Source organism: Haliotis rufescens, unplaced genomic scaffold, assembly GCF_023055435.1.
Source record: "Haliotis rufescens isolate VD_foot unplaced genomic scaffold, xgHalRufe1.0.p SCAF_13, whole genome shotgun sequence".
Classification (NCBI taxonomy): Eukaryota; Metazoa; Mollusca; class Gastropoda; order Lepetellida; family Haliotidae; genus Haliotis; species Haliotis rufescens.
Window position 1 is genome coordinate 34,271,536 of NW_025963813.1, and position 17,904 is coordinate 34,289,439.

A 17,904-nucleotide genomic window follows, 5' to 3' on the forward strand; every position below is an offset into this window, starting at 1 on the left:
TGACTCCATGTATTCGCGAAATTAGTAAGCATTCCTTTCCCTAACGGTAGCAGGTATTGGCCGTCCACATAAAGAACCTTCATTGCATGTTTTGTGTTCTCTTTCGCTAAAGTCTGTTTAATCATGAAGAAGAAGCTCAATCTTTGAATTTTGTAAATTTAGGTCATCATCGTTTTGAATGAAAGTAGTGATCTCTATTATCTCTTTCTTTCTCTCTGTCCCTCGCCATGTCTTGTTTACAGTGCCCCTCTTTCTCTTTCTTTCTCTCGCACTGTTTCTCTATCCTGTTTTCTCGACCTCATACTCTTGATTCTCCCTTGATCGACTCACTTCTTCTTTCTTTCTGTCCCTCGCCATGTCTTTTTCCCAGTGCCCCTCTTTCTCTTACTTTCTCTCGCACTGTTTCTCCATCCTGTTTTCTCGACCTCACACGCTCGATTCTCCCTTGATCGACTCACTTCTCCGAGATACATATTGAAACAGTCGTAAAATATACCATTACTGGGATGAAGAACGTCTGTATACATCACAATAATAAGTACCAAAACCAGTAAACCCTCATTTGATATTGGCCCAAATAAGATATGTTCGTGGAGAAATCAAATGCATTTCACTTGCCTGATGATAGCTCATACATTACACGAGCCTTAAAGTATACCTATAAACCTCACAAAAGATTATGGAACATCAATTACATTCATTAAGTTGGTTGGTTGGTTGGTTGTTTTACGCCGCACTCAGCAATATCCCAGCTATGTGACGGCGGTCTGTAAATAATCGAGTCTGGACAATACAATCGAGTGATTAATATCATGAGCATCGATCCACGCAATTGGGATCGATGACATGCATCAACAGAGTCAGCGAGCCTGACCACCCGATCCCGTTAGTCGCCTTTTACGACATTCATTATGGGCCAACCCAGGTGACAGGTAAGGATCACTGTAACACATTAGAACAATCTGCTAAAAAAACTCGAATCCGATCCCACTATTTCCCTTTCAAATCTCAGATTAAAACAGTCTTACAGTTTCTCAAGCATAAATGCATGTATTATGTTTTTCATTACTATGGCGATTGATTGTAGAAGTACAGTGGTGGGTGGTTTTCATAGTATGGTGATGGGTTTTTGTTGCATATGGAAAGGGATATTCTGAGGGATTGTTGTAGAATGACGAGATATAGTTTTATTATCGTTAGGATTTGCTATACTATCGTGGGACATGTCGTATGGCAATCGGTTGTTTTATGCAGAGGGATGCTTGACGTAAGGTGATAGCTTGTCGTGATATGTCAAAGAGATCGATGAAGTATGCCGAGGGATCGTTGTAGCATGCTGATAGAACAATGTACAGTAAACTACGGTTATAACGATCTCAAAGGGACCACTCATTTTAGTTCGTTACAGCCGTAAATCGCTATAAGCATATATGCAGCATATATACAGCATATATACAGCATAACTACAGCAAATAGTCGGGACCAAAAAGTATGTTCGTTAAATCCGTCAGTTCGTTATAAGCGTGTTCGTTATAACCGTAGTTTACTGTATTGTTGGTAAGATGTCGATTTAGCATGATGAAAGATTTCTGTAGGCAAATGGTTGTAATATGATTTGAAATGTTGTTGTTTGGTGAAGGGAAATACAACGTGATGGAAGATCACTGTTCATGTATTAGGATTAGGGATCATTGTCATGCAGTATGGAGTTAGTGAGCATGGTTTTACGCCGATGTAAGCAATATTACAGCAATATCACGGTGGGCGACACCTGAAATGGGTTTCACACATTGTACCCAGGTCGGGAATCGAACCCAGTGAGGTATAGCTGTAGTTTGGCAAAGGAACACTGTAATACACGTGATGTATGGTCTTGATGATCGTGCACCTTATTGAGTAGGTTTCTGTTAACACTGCTTCGAACAGTGTTCCAGTTACAATACAGCGTGTCAAGGTGATGTTCAAGTGATGCAGGTCTCAGGAGTTTTCCAGTTTTGTGAAACTGGCACCCGTAAGAGCAGCGACATACAGCGAGTTATATCCCACGATATATTGTGGTATATTCTTTTATGCTTTTTATATACAAATATCATAAATATGTCTTAAAACAATTGGATTATCAAAGATACCTCTATGTATGTCAAATGTTAAAAACAAACAAAGTTTTCAATAGGTAGGAAGACGAAAGAAACAAAAACCGATAAACGAAATCGTCATCGTGTCGTGTGAAGAACAGATGGCCGCGGTCTTCACACGTCAGTTGGGAACATTGCATTGCGGTCTTCACACGTCAGTTGGGAACATTGCATTGCTGTCTTCACACGTCAGTTGGGAACATTGCATTGCGGTCTTCACACTGCAGTTGGGAGCCATGCATTGACCTGCTGTTTCATGGATAGAATTTAAAGTGAGTTCAACTTGCATGTATTGCTTGCTGTGTGATATCAACTGGATTGGTACAAACATTTCAGGCTGCCTGGTAGGTAGTGAGGTATCATATGTCATTGCTAGTTGCTTGTTGCTATTCAAGAAGACAATCTCATCATGCAGATATACACTCATATGAATACTAGTGATAACTTGAGATATTGAGTATGGAATTAATTAATATTGTAGCTGGCACGAAAGTTATATAATAGGAATATAATTAATTTCAAAGCGACAACTAATCCTCTGCCCATCAACACATGTGAACAACAGATGGGCGTGGAATATAGATGTATATCAAGTCACCCTGCTACGGAAAACGACAGTGGTTGCATATGAGTAAATCAGTATCTCGAGTACCACTGGCAGCAGCCTGCTGAGGAACTTTGACCGTCTCCTTATCCTCTTGATCGGAAAACGTACGGAGATGACGAGGGCATTGAAAAAGCGACGGAATATTACTGTTTTGGCATATGTGGTCACGGCAGCTTTAATTAGCTATAATATTATAATAACTTTGTATGAATTGGTTATCCGAGGCAATAGGGACTCTTCAAAGATCCAATTTATTAACAGTCATCATATTTCTCAACTTGACGAATATGAATCATACAACGTGACACAGCTTACCAAGGATGATTTCCGAAAAGATGATTTGATTCGAAGCTTCAACGTCAGTGCCAATGGAAGTGATGTCATTGTCTTCATGCGTATACAGAAAACAGGAAGCTCTACATTGGAATTCCATCTGACTAACGACGTTGACGTCAGCCCATGGTGTAAGAGCAATAACGAAACACCAAATAACTGCTCTATACATTGGAGCTCTAATGTTCTTTTCCAATGGGTAAACAATGTTTGGCCGTGTAAGGTCCACCCAGACTGGACTTACCTTCATGAATGTGTGGACGGGGCAATGGACAAGCGTTACGGCCGACATTTCCAACGCAGGTAAAAGTTATTTATCATATAATGGGAAGGTTCCAATGCTGGAACGGTTTTTGTTGTGGTCATATGCGGATGGAGATGCAAATGTGAAAGGTCAGGCAGATACTTCTTTCAGTGTTTACAAACGAACATGTAGCCTAGTGGTTAAAACGTTCGCTCGTCACGCCGAAGACCTAGGTTCGATTCCCGACATGGGTACCATGTGTGAAGCCCATTTCTGGTGTTCCCCGCCGTGATATTGCTGGAATATTGCTGAAATCGGCGTAATCCTCTTTTTATCCCGAAGGAGATTCTTATATTTATTCCTGCTCTCAGTATAAGACTGTAATGAAAACCTATCTGTTCTTCTTCTGAATATGTGTAACAATCGCTTGGTTTCTAGTTTTAAATATCGACATTCTTTATCAAACCAAGACTGATCATCTTTAACACCCATAAACTCTACCTTTCTCTGCCGCTCGACGTAAAGCATCTGAAAACATTTCTGTTCCTTTATTTACATCTGACAGGGCTAACTAACACAGTCATCTGAACATATCAGTTATTTCAGCAGGGAGAATATTCTCCCGGAACTTGTTTGCACAATCGTTGTCCCATTTAAACTTGAAGCTGACATCAGCAAAATGTGTATCTCGTGAAGCATTGTTCTTGTTAGTTGGAACACTTGACTGGAATGAACATGTGATTGGCACGTGAGGTGATCATGGCCTAGTTTAGTTAATTAAATCTGAACAACGTGTAAACAAGTCACTTGTTCATATTATTTAATCAATTACACTTACACATGCACTAGAAATAAAAGTCAAGTTACCCACTGAGTTATCGGCACGACAGCGGCCATTAAAGATATATAGATTAGAAGATGAACATCCCTTTTTGAAAACATACCGCCGTATTTAAGTACAATAACTTAGGTCATTTTCGTGCTAACGCTTCATCCAAATTGTTCACAAAATTGCTCCAGCACATTTATCTGACTTTGAAGTCCGGGTACAGTACAGTACAGTACAGTACAGTACAGTACAGAAATCATTTAAAATATCATGGGCAAACAGAAGCAAATATATTTTAACAATATCTGTGTGTAGCTGTATACCACCTTTGCAAATATTTTGTATTTATTCTGCCAAATTGGTGTCACATTTACACAGACGGATCCTCAGATCCGATCTCCAAACACACAGGTATCGGAGTCCACATCACACAACCAACTAAAGCCACACAATCCTAACGACTCCCAAACAATCAATCACTATTCACGGCCGAACTAATGGGCATGGCCTCAGCCCTTCATAATCAACAATCTAAAAAACAACAAAACATCCTTATACTTACCGACTCGCTCAGTGGACTACAAGCCCTCCAAAATAAAAACATCAAAAACCGCCATGAACTAATAAATCAGATACTCAAAAGCTCAAACGATTTAACTAAGGCAGGCAAACAAATAGTATTCAATTGGATCCCCGCCCACGTAGGAATATACGGCAATGAAAACGCCGATAAAGCAGCTAAACTATCCCTTAAAATCCCAGAAATAAGCTTAAACCTACCCATCTCCAAATCAGAAATTAAAAGTGTCAACAAACAAATAATTACCAAAAATGGCATAGCCTATATCAAAACTCAAATAGCCAAATCAAAAAGGTTCTCAAAAAGCCCCTAACCAAACCAAAAATTCTACATCCGTCCAAAAAAATCGACATAGTAATTACTAAACTCCAAATAGGACATACCAACCTAAATAACCACCTCAAAATAATAAGAAAACACGCAACAGGAACCTGCCCACATTGCAAACAACAAGAAACCCCAGAACACGCACTCATACACTGCACCCACTACCTAACACACAGAAATACACTACAAACCACCCTAAATCTACATAAGGCTCTTACTCTAGAAGCAATCCTAAACCCACAAAATAAAAGAGAAAAATTCAAAGCCTTAGGCGTATACTTAATCAAAACAGGACTAATAAATCGCATTTAATACCCCAATAAACTACCAAACCAGACCACATAATCAAACTAACAAACTTCCATACTCAGGTCCCTTAGTTCGTCCCCCAAACCCTCTTGGCATTTTTTCAAAATTTCAAAATTTCCAAAATTCTATAAATGGCTTGGCCGGGCCCGTGTGCGAAATACGAATAGAGGAGATAAATCTGGAATTTTGTAACAGTTCGGGGCATCCGTTTATTCGCTCTATCCATGTTCGTTATATCCGTGTTCTACTGTATACGTATGATAAGTCTAGTCATGGAGAACGCGTGAAACAGAATGGCTTTTCTGAATGTACAATGTTTCTTGTCTTTGGTTTAAACATATTTTTATTTCAAAATAAATCTGGATTGGTAAACAAGCAAAACTTGCTGATGTAAATACCTCTCCAGGTAATATCTCAACAACAGCTGGTTATATATAAGAGAGTGCTAAACGTAAACATACTAAATGCACAAATGAATTACATGAAGCCAATACATTGAAGTGGTGTCTGTGAAATAAGATAATGCAGTTTTCCATTGCTACACGCATAAAAATAACCTAGTCAAATCATTTGCTTTTGACAATGAAATCGTGAACTGATTTCAGGACGGTCATGTTTGTAAAACTGCAGACTGAACTACTGCCATGTAATATCGTTTTTAAACTAACCCACGTGTGAAGAAATACATACTAGTGTTTCTGATAGTATCGTATTTTTGACAGATATAGAAAAGTGAATTGCATCTTCAAAGTGATATCCACAAGTGCAGTATGGTATGTCTGACACGTGTCGTCTAAACTTACCAGCGTTTAAGTCACTGCACCCGGGCCTAAGACGACAGTTGACAATTTGGCATGATCTATGGCCTTATTTAAAGTCAAAATTATTAATAATTGTATCAGAACGGATTATTAAGGATTTGAATTCTTTTGTCTCTTGTCTTTTGTATGTTTATCAACTACATATTCATTTTTTATCTGTCACCACATGCGTATTTTTGTTGTATGTTTGTCAGATACATGTACATCACGATGGTAAGAGACCCCGTGCGTAGGTTCGTCAGCGAATGGAAACATGTATATCGTGGAACAACATGGGAAAAGGCACGACTTGTATGCAATGGCCGTCCAGCTACAGAGAAGGAAGTTCCCCCATGCTTTAATACAACGAACTGGTTTCACGTCACTCTTCAAGATTTCATGGACTGCGCATCAAATCTCGCCATAAACAGACAAACCCGTATGTTAGCCAACCTGAGCATTGTTGGTTGTTACAATACTTCCGCCTCCGGTCTCACGAACGACGAAAGGCACTATCTCATGCTGGCAAGTGCAAAAGAGAACTTACGGAACATGGCTTACTTCGGCTTGACAGGTTATCAAGAATTATCACAGATCTTGTTTGAGAAAACTTTCAACTTGAATTTCATCACCAAATTCAAGGATACTCCACCCAGTAAAACAAGGAGTGGCATAGTCAATTTATCCAATGTGCAACGTGACAAAATACTTCATTTGAACAGATTTGACGTCATGTTATATCAGTATGCGAAAGGTTTGTTTTTCCAAAGATTGCAGATGTTGGCTGCGCGATCAAAGGACACTTCTCTATTAAATTTGATACAAGAATATAGAACATTAGATTTTGAAAAGCCAGGACACAGCTGACATATCGGTGTTTAGAAATGTAAACGTTCGGGTGGTTCTGATGGGGAGTTTCCGGGTTCGAACCTGAGAGCAGTGGATCCTGGCTGTGTATCCACAAGAAATTATGGTGTATGAGATCGCGGGATGGCTTGTGCGCCATGGACGTGTATGTAATTACTTCGTGTGTGTTTTGAAAAAAATGATGTACATAATTAAAAAACTGTAACAAAAAATAAAAAAAATGTGGTAACATGGTGAAGGATTGTTGTGGTATGGTGAGAAAATGTTGTTAAATAGCGAGATATAGTTTTAGTAGGGCTAGGGATTGTTGTAGTCTGGTGAAGGATTGTTAAATTATTAGGAGGATTTGTCGTTGAATAGCCAAATGTAGTTTTAGTAAGGCGAAAGATTGTTGTAGAATGCTGAGGGATTGTTATATTATGACGAGGAATTGTTGTAGTATGGCGATGGACGTTGTTGTAGTATGGTAAGGAGTTGTAGTATAGTGGGGAGTTGTTGCTGTAGTATGGCAGGGGATTGTTGCAGTATGGTGAGGAGTTGTTGTTGTGGTAGGGCGAGGGCTGTTGCTGTAGTATGGCGAGGAATTGTTGTAGTATTGTGAGGAGTTGTTGTAGTGAGTGAGTTAATATTTAACGTCACATCGGCAATATTTCAGCCATATCGTATGGCGAAAAGAGTTGTTGCTGTAGTTTGGTTAGGAGTTGTTGCTTTAGTATGGCAAGAAGTTATTGCAGTATGGTGAGAGGTTTTAGTATGGTGAGGTGTTGTTGTTGTAGTATGGTGAGGAGTTGTTATATTGAGACGAGGGATTGTTGTTGTAGTGTGGCAGTATTTTGATAAATTGATGTGGTCAAAATACTAAGTGGGATGGAGATTTAGAAAAAAAACACTTCTGCAATTGAACTTTGATCTGGTTTAAACTTGATTATACGGTTGCCTCCGTTCACCACTTGATACCGTTCACCACCAGGGACTTCGGTTGTCTTGTAGCATTTAGAACATCGTCCACTGCCAGTTTGTCTGCGGATAGCCCTGTTCTTAATTTGAGACGAATAAAACTGGCATGACATTGCAACACTAAACTTCGACCACACCAGTCTAATCCAACATATAACAACGTATTCTCTCCTCCATATTAGTCTACTCTTGCCGAAGTACACAATAGCAATATGTCCAGTTAACAGGAATCAAAAATCGAAAACTGGATCATCCATTCTCAGCTAAAATTTTAAGGTGTCATATCAATGTGTCCTTAGCTGAATAAGACATTGTGCTGTGTTTGCTGTCCAGTCATGCTGGCAGCAACGGCAACTGTAAAGCAGATGCCTCGGTAAAAATTGTGATGACATTCAGCCACCAGAAAGTCACTACAAAGGGTTACACGCTCCCTAGACTATGAAAACTCCCAAATTTGACACTGCTTTTACATCAGAAGTAACTAAAAAGAAAACCCAACCCTACTACGATAAGCAGTTATCACTAAAAATTGAAACTACCTGGGACAACTGGGCCCATATATACACTGGTGGATCATTTATAATTACAAAGTATATTGTGAGTTTACCATTATATTCGAACGTGTGATATAGTGACATGGTGCACGTGACAAATAAAACCAATGGTTATATATGACAACGTATATTGTGTGTTTACCATTATACTCGAACGTGTGATGTGGTGACATGGTGACTTAAAAAAAATCAACGTTCATGTATTACAAAGTATATTGTGAGTTTACCATTATATTCGAACGTGTGATATAGTGACATGGTGCACGTGACAAATAAAACCAATGGTTATATATGACAACGTATATTGTGTGTTTACCATTATACTCGAACGTGTGATGCGGTGACATGGTGACTTAAAAAAAAATCAACGTTTATGTATTACAAAGTATATTGTGGGTTTACCATTATACTCGAACGTGTGATATGGTGACATGGTGACCTTTAAAATCAACGTTGATATATTACAAAGTATATTGTGTGTTTACAACTGTACTCGAATGTATAGGTCAATATACGTTGAGGGGGGACCCACCCATTTTATACAATGTGCGTCATCAACCGATATTTTACCACAAGGGCCATGTGTATCTTCAAACGCACTTCATAGCACAATTCCTAGTGTTCTGGTTTTAACAGCAGAATAACTCTTAACTTACCTGGATATGGTCCGCATGAACATTTGCCCCATCATTTTTTTAATCTTTAATAAGGTACATATTCCTTGATATTCGAAGGATATCACAAACTGTTAGAAGGCTAATTTTGATTACGCTTTGGAATACTGTAAGGGACATTCTCGCCACCTCGACCTTTGGAAACGAGCTAAATATGCCAAAAACACGAGAATGCGAGAACGCGAGATTTGGCCAAAATATCGCGTTCTCGCGATCTCGCATGTTCGTGTTTTTGATACATAGCACTTTTTACCAAAAGTCGACAAAGTGAGAATGCGACATTTGGACATGATGACAAATTTCGCAATCTCTCAATCTCGACTTGTCAAATTAGGCCACAAAATCGCGACAACGCGAGAATGCGAGAATGCGACATTTCTCGCGATCCCGCGATCCCGCGTTCTCGTTTTTTAGACGCTGTCTGTGTGCATGCGTAATATGAGAAGGTCAAGGCGCATGCGCACATTTGCAGTCTGGTGGTCATGCTTCTTTCATGCTCTTCATTCTTCAAGTAGCATTTAGAAAATTTATGACTTGAGCTTGAAAATGCCATGAAATTTACATGCACAAAGTCCCATGTAGCGTAGAGTCCTCTCCCTTTGGTACAGTTTCCTATGTACTTTAAGTTAAAACCCTCAACATGCTCAATATAATTTAAGAAAAGAAATTGTGTACATGAATGTTCACGGACAGTGAAAACATTAAAGTGTCCGGAAGCTGGAATCAAAATATCACTGTCAGTGAGAGAGTAAATATTGCTTAAAGTCACATCAGTAGTATTGCATCTCTTCGCGTCAGTTACAGAAATAATCACAGGCCAGTGATTTTCTCCGTGAGACAATATTATACACGGCTAGCATATTCATTAAAACAAGATTCTCAAAAGACGAATTTGTAGCGTTCGGCTAACATGATTTGATTGATTGATTTGTTGTTTAACGCCGCACTCAGCAATATTACAGCTATATGACGGCGGTCTGTAAATAATCGAGTCTGGACCAGACAATCCAATGATTGATATCATGAGCATCGATCCACGCAATTGGGATCGATGACATGCATCAACCAACCCAGCGAGCCTGACCACCCGATCCCGTTAGTCGCCTCTTACGACAAGCATAGTCGCCTGTTACGGCAAGCATGGGTTGCTGAAGACCTATTCTACCCCGGAATCTTCACGGGCCCGGCTAACATGAGATAGTCCGATGTTTTTACACGACACCATTTTCGGTGCGTCAGGCCATGCACAATTAATTAATAGATTTTCATCCTTTCCTCTGTTGCCTCAAATTTCCTAGAAATAGAAATATCGCTAATATGTCTATTCCTACTCCGTACACGTAGCCCTACTGAACACGCATGATGCATGTGAATCACACCCTTCGACAGAAACTGTACACAGATGCTTTAAATAGTTCGATAAAAAAAACAATAACATGTTTATACTGAATAAGTACCCCAATAGGGACCGACATGGCTCTGAATAAGTGAGTGCGTTTGGCTTAACACCGCTTTGAACAGTATTAATATTTCAGTTATACCCTGGCTTGTCAGCTTGAAATGGGACGAAACCCACCATCATAGGTTTCTGGCGCGCATAAGGAACGCAACTCTACACAGCAAATTGCGACGCCTCAGACGACTGAGCGATCATGTGGATGTCAAGGCCGCAATACATCAATAGTTAAATTCATGGGAGACAGAACGCATTTTTAATAACATTTTATTGTTAATACGTTCTCTTATCGAACTATATAAGGCATCTGTTTACAATTGCTGTCAAAGGGTTCGTTTCTCATGCATCATGCGTGTTCAGTAGAGCTACACGTACGGAGTAGGAACACAAATATCAGCGATATTTCTATTTCTAGGAAGTTTGAGGCAATAGAATAATGTAAGTTGCGATGTTTTGTAGTCAGGTGGGAGAGGATGAAAATCTATTAATTAATTTTGTATGGCCTAAAATAGCGAATATGGTATCGTGTAAAAAACATCGGACAGTCTCATGTTAGCCAAATGTTACAAATTCGTCTTTGAGAGTTTTGTTTTAATGAATAGGCTAGCCGTGTATAATATTGCCTCATGTTGACAATCACTGGCCTGTAATTATTTCTGTAACTGATGGTGCAGCCGCGAAGAGCTGCAATACTGCTGATGTGGCTTTAAGCAATATTTACTCTCTCACTGACAGTGATATTTTGTTTCCGGCTTCGGGACACTTTAATGTTTTCACTATAACTGGACATTTTCTGTGTTGAATTATATTGAGCATGTTGAGGGTTTTAGTTTAAAGTACCAAATGGAGAGGACTCTACTCTACTCTACATGGGACTTTGTGCATGTAAATTACATAGCATTTGCAAGCTCACGTCATCAGTTTTCTAAATGCTACTTGGAGAATGAAGAGCATGCAAGAAGCATGACCCCCGGACTACGAACGTGTGCATGCGCCTTGACCTTATGATATTACGCATGCGCACAGACAGCGTCTAAAACACAAGAACGCAAGATCGCGAGAAAATGAAATGTCGCATTCTCGCGTTCTCGCGATCTTGTGTTTTTGTGGCCTAATTTGACAAGTCGAGATTGCGAGATTGCGAAATTTTTCATCATGTCCAAATGTCGCATTCTCACGTTGTCGACTTTTGATAAAAAGTGCTATGTATCAAAAACACGAGAATGCGAGATCGCGAGAACGCGATATTTTGGGGGATTGCCTAAAAGTCGGGCCGGGCCAGGCCAAGACGGGCCAAAGTTGTATTGGCTAATTACTCCATTATCGGCGACCATGCCTACATATCATTGATGCAACACACACACATGACATTAATGAACAATCATCAACCAAGAGCGTGCACCATAATTAAGTGATTCGGAGAAAATCGCTTGAAAACCAGAAAGTGGAGCGGTGTGTAAGCGTCGCTGATCTAGGCAACATGTAAATGGGGAATCGTTAAACGTAATAGGATTTGAAAAGTATCAAATACTTTTAGCTATCGTGATACGAATTTCCATCTGTCGGCATAGCGTTGACATTTATAGGACAGTACTATATCTAAGTAAATACCACTTAATAATGTTACTGTTCATCATTTTTAAAGCAGACACGTTGGTAAAAAGTAGACCTCTTCTCCCCATACTCTCAACAGCCTCACAAGTGTTCGGTCCGACTTGGCCCGGGCTGTCAAAATCAACTTTCAACTCACAGATGTATCATCAAATGTGTTTACATCTATAGACTAGCATTATATCTACCTGTATACCACTTTATAATGTCACAGTACATCGTATTTAAAGAAAACAAGGTGCTCAAAGTGAAGCCCTTTTCCATCTACATTCTCAACATAGTCTCTATCAGAAGTGTTTGGCTTGTGTTGGGTCCGACTTAGTCCGGGCTGTAAAAATCAACTTTAAACACACAGATGTATCATCAAATGTGTTTACATCTATAGATTAGTATTATATCTGCCTTTATACCACTTAATAATGTCACAGATAGCGGTATTTAAAGAGAGTAAGGAGCTCAAAGTGAAGCCCTTTTCCCTCTACATTCTCAACATGGTCTCTATCAGAAGTGTTTGGTCCGACTTGGCCCGGGCTGTCAAAATCAACTTTAAACCCACAGATGTATCTTCAAATGTGTTTACATCTATAGATCAGTGTTATATCTACCTATATCCCACTTTATAATGCCATAGTTTATCGCGTTTAAAGAAAACTGAACCGTTCAAGTCAAACACTTTTACTGTATTTTCTTAAGAAAATCTCTGTCAGAAGTGTTTGGTCCGACCTTGCCCGAGCTTTCAAAATGAACTTAAATCATATTTTTCACTTACATTTTCCCCAGCAAATCCTTGTGTTTTACAGTCCCTATTGTGCAAATATTACCTTGTATATCATCATTGTTATTTCCAAATGTATTTTTGAAGACGTCTTCTCACTTTCACTTCCAATCACCGATTGTCTGTTAATATATAATACTTGGCTTGAAATGAACTTCGACCATTGGGGTTGATATTGTACATTACAGGCAGTCGGTGGGCATATTTCTAACAGCGATGTACTCAAAGAACACGCATGCATTCCATAATAGTCTACCTTTTTGTAATGCGGGTATTCTATATAGATCACATCTTCTCTACCACCCTATCCTACAAATGATTATGTTGCTCTGCTGTGGAGATATCCACCCAAATCCAGGCCCTCATGTAGTTCAACTAAATGTACGCAGTGTTAAAGATAAGATAGACCCCATAGCTATTGAGTTTCAATGCTGTGATGTTATCTGTATTACAGAAACGTGGTTACATCCTTGCATTCCGGATAGCCAAGTCTCTATACCTGGCTATCATTTTCTATAGAGGCTTGGTCGCAACACTAGACGTGGTGGGGTTGCAATATATGTCAGGAATAGTTTACACGTTAAACACATGGACCAACTAAAATTGGACTTGAGTGTAAAAGAAATGTAGTGTAATAATTGGAAATGTTTATAGAGCAGACAATAGCAACTCATACTGGGATCTCATTGTCAAATCTATAGGTAATGCCATAGGCCTTAATATATATCCAATTATAACAGGAGATTTTAACATTGATTTTTATGGAGTTAATAAACAAAAGAAATAATATCTTCATTCGACATATGGTCTAAAACAGATAATCACTGAGACAACTATAATAACCTACTATTCTAGTACGCTACTTGATTCGATGTTTGTATCACGTTATAGTAACGACCTTCGGTGTGCTTGACCCTGTTTGTAGTGATCATTGTCCAGTGTACATAGGAATTAATATACCTAAACCAAAATGATTTGCATATTCCAGAAAAAAACATTTAATTTTAATCTTATCGATGTTGATAGGTTATTGGTAGATCTCAATGGTAATGACTGGAACGAGTTAATAAATAGCAATTGCGTAGATGATGCAGTTACAAAATTCACTTCAATACTTTGTCAAAGCTACGACGTTTACGTCCCAAACAAAATTATTACGGTAAGAAGTAAGGACAGTCCGTGGATGAACAATGAGATCAGTCGTTTATTGCTTAATCGCAACCGTAAACCTAAAACTGCAAAAAAGATAAACTATCCCTCAGATTGGAAAACCTTTAGACAATTATGAAATCTAGTTGTCACCTCTGTTAGAATTGCAAAACAAAATTACTGCAAAAAATTGGATGAAAAAATTAATAATTCCCGAGGTTCTAAAACTTGGTGGAGTTTGGTGAAGCGCTTTCTAAAATCCAAATACTCTCTTTCCAGCTGTTATATATGTAAAAAAAGGCTTATGATGATGATGTTTGTAAAGCTAATAATTTAAACGACTACTTCTCTGAACAATCGACAGTCGAATTCCCGTCAAAAACAATGCCAGCTGTAGGTACTGAGTGTTCTAAAACATTGGACCGTATTGTCCTCACCCCAGGGAAAATTCATGATGTTTTACTTTCTGTTGATACCACCAAAGCATCCGGACCTGACGGTATAAAAAAACAAACTTATCAAAGTTTCTGCTAAAAGCATATCCTTCCCATTATCATTAATCTTTAACATGTCACTTAAATATTCTGTTTTTCCATCAAAATGGAAACTGGCATCTTTATTACCAATTCCCAAGAAAGGAAATGTAAATGAATGCAGTAATTATAGACCAATCGCACTTACAAGTTGTTTGGCAAAAGTATTTAGAAAAAAATGTATCCATAGACATGTGTTCAACTTCCTCAAAGACAACAGTATTCTGAGCAATCTCCAGTCAGGCTTTATACCAGGCGATTCCACGACCAGCCAATTATTACATCTGTATTTTATCTGATTTTATTTCAAAGGCACTGGACAATGGAAAAGAAGTAAGGGCAGTGTTTTGTGATATTAGCAAGGCCTTTGATAAAGTCTGGAATAAAGGATTACTTTATAAATTATCTTCATGTGGAATTCGAAGAAATTTGAAATGGTTTGACCGTTATCTATCAAATAGAATACAAAAAGTGGTTATTAATGGTAAAGAACCACAGTAAAAATCTATCACGGCAGGTATTCCACAGGGATCGGTCCTAGGACCATTATTATATTTGATCTTTATAAATGACCTGGATGATGATATAGACAGTAATATACGTCTCTTTGCAGACGATACGTCACTTTATATTATTGTCGATGACCCTAATATAACACAGCAGCGATTAATTTACATGTTGATCTAGAAAGGATATCCGTATGGGCAAATAAATGGCAAGTAACGTTTAATCCACACAAAACCGAAACCATAATGTTTTCAAGAAAAAAAACCTGTTCTTGTAATGAAAGTTACTCTAATAACAGAGGTCTCATCGCACAAACACCTAGGGCTAATTATACAGCAAGATGGCTACTGGTCAAATCATATAGATAATATAGTAGAAAAAGTAAGCCCAATGATTAACCGCTTTAGAACTTTCAAATACCGCCTGTCCAGAAAAGCGTTCCAGAATATATATTTATCATTTATTTTGCCAATATTCGACTATTGTGACCAGGTATTGGATAACTGTTCTCAAGAACAAGCGTTGGTATTGGAAAGGCTACATTGAGACGCACTGAAAACAATATGTGGAGCTACTCGTGGTACCCTATACCCTGAAACTAACCTTAAACCCTTATCCAAAAATTAAATTATTTTACAAAATGGTTAACAAGTTGGCCCCTAAATATCCATGAAATCTTGTTCCCCCTAATGTCTCATCGGGCTCACGTTACAATTTAAGAACTTCGTCACAGATACAGACTGTCACTGCTAGAACAAATCATTTTTACCCGACACAGTGCGAATGTGGAAAGAATTACCGAATAATGTTCAGTCAAAATATACTGTTAATGACTTCACTAAATGTATCACCACGAAAGAAAATCCTAAAATATTTAGCTTTAACTTCGACTATGGTACCTGTTTCTGTCAAATTATCCATTACCGCCTCAGATGAGGATGCAGTGATTTAAATGTACACAAATATCATAGACATATTCATGAATCTACTACCTGCTCTTGTGGATATCATTATGAGGATCCTACACATTACTTCTTTTCATGCAACTACTGTAATCTTCGGAACAAGATGTACTACTATATAAAGGGATATACAATAAAGTACGTTTATAACGAACACGCTTATAACGAACTGACCGATATAACGAACCTAATTTTTAGTCCCGACCATTTGTTGTATAAATGCTGTATATATGCGTATAACGACCAACTGTTATTACGAACTAAAATTAGTTGTCCCTTTGAGTTCGTTATAACCGTAGTTTACTGTACATGACTTGGATTGGATTTACTGATACTAACCTTGCTATTGTAAAATCTGTCCATTTGTTCATTGCAAAATCAAAAAGATTTAAAATCTAAATATGTTTTTTATAATGGTTACATCGATCAAATAGTTGTTTGAATGTGTGAATGCTGTTTGTTTATGTACCGATATACGTATGCCTGTATTTGTGTGTGACTTGAATATCATCATAATATTTGACAGTAGGCACAATTAATCTTAATTTATATTTTATGTACAGTTTACTTTTATTAATTGTTAAATGTTCTTTGAAGGGAGAGGTGTAAACCTGTTCACCAATCCCATTCCTTTTTTCTTGGAAATAAATATTGTTTAAATCACACTGGTGGATCAAAGAATCCTATCAACAACAGTGTTGGTTACGGGATCCATATCCACAGCTCCAACCCCAAGCACATTCGGATCGCCTGCCCGATGGTCAGTATTCACTGCTGAAGTGGAGGCAATTAATCATGCACACAAACTCATACTGGAACTACCGGAAGAAGTCTTCCTATCAGACTCGCTAAGTGCACTTCAAGCCATCAGCGGCAGAAACTCAAGCTCGAGGCCAAACACAGTGAGTAATATTATATACGAATATACAAAACTATCGAACCAATGGCAACAGCTGTGTTGTATCATGTCTCACATGGAAATCGTTTTAATACAAAAACAGAAATTCTGTGAATACCAAACTCGCAACAGATATGTGTACCCTACTCACACACATGAGTCCCAGGTCAGGTCAGCCGAAATAGTTTCGGCAGAAGACGACCTCTTAAACACTTAAAGCACCAACAACAACAACACAAGGCATATATGCTGATGACAATTGCTTCTGACATATTCAATATCTTATATAGAAGTATACTTGGCAATAAATTCACCTCAAGCTGAAACACTGCGTGCTACTATCCACGAACGGTAACTCTCCGCTCTATGTCAATTCATACACACATTTTTATGGTACAGTCGGAAAAAGAAAAATCATTGTCGTATTATTGATAAATTTCCACTTAATAGTGCCCGCCGTGAAATGATGTGCTAGTGAACTGACACTTTGACACAATCTCGTGAGATTTATGTTCAATGCTTGTTTTGCAGACAAAATGTGTCCAATTTACATGTAAGATTAACATAAAGCAAGTTCGAGAAGGTTGAATCGTCCCTGCTGATTCGCTGTGATTATGATGACACACCTCTGATTGTGTACAGCTAATTGTCAGTGCACAGCAAAAAAATGCAGTTTCCGGTATTCGGATCCGTTCCTGATACCTCAGGACACTTCCCCAAAATGCATCCTGGTATCCGGTGGCAGATACCTTGCAAGAATCAGTGGTATCCGGCATTGGACACCTCACGGGAAAGTA

At 38.5% G+C, this 17,904-nt stretch overlaps 1 protein-coding gene across 1 annotated transcript; it reads left to right on the forward strand.

Moving 5' to 3' along the window:
- Window positions 1-1,070: 1,070 nt before the first annotated feature.
- Window positions 1,071-7,171, forward strand: LOC125378729 (heparan-sulfate 6-O-sulfotransferase 3-B-like). The gene is made up of 3 exons (XM_048394681.1): window positions 1,071-1,097; window positions 3,299-3,378; window positions 6,380-7,171. The coding sequence occupies exons 1-3, from the start codon at window positions 1,071-1,073 to the stop codon at window positions 7,029-7,031; spliced, it is 759 nt and encodes a 252-aa protein (XP_048250638.1). The 3' UTR covers window positions 7,032-7,171.
- The last annotated feature ends 10,733 nt before the right edge of the window (window positions 7,172-17,904 follow it).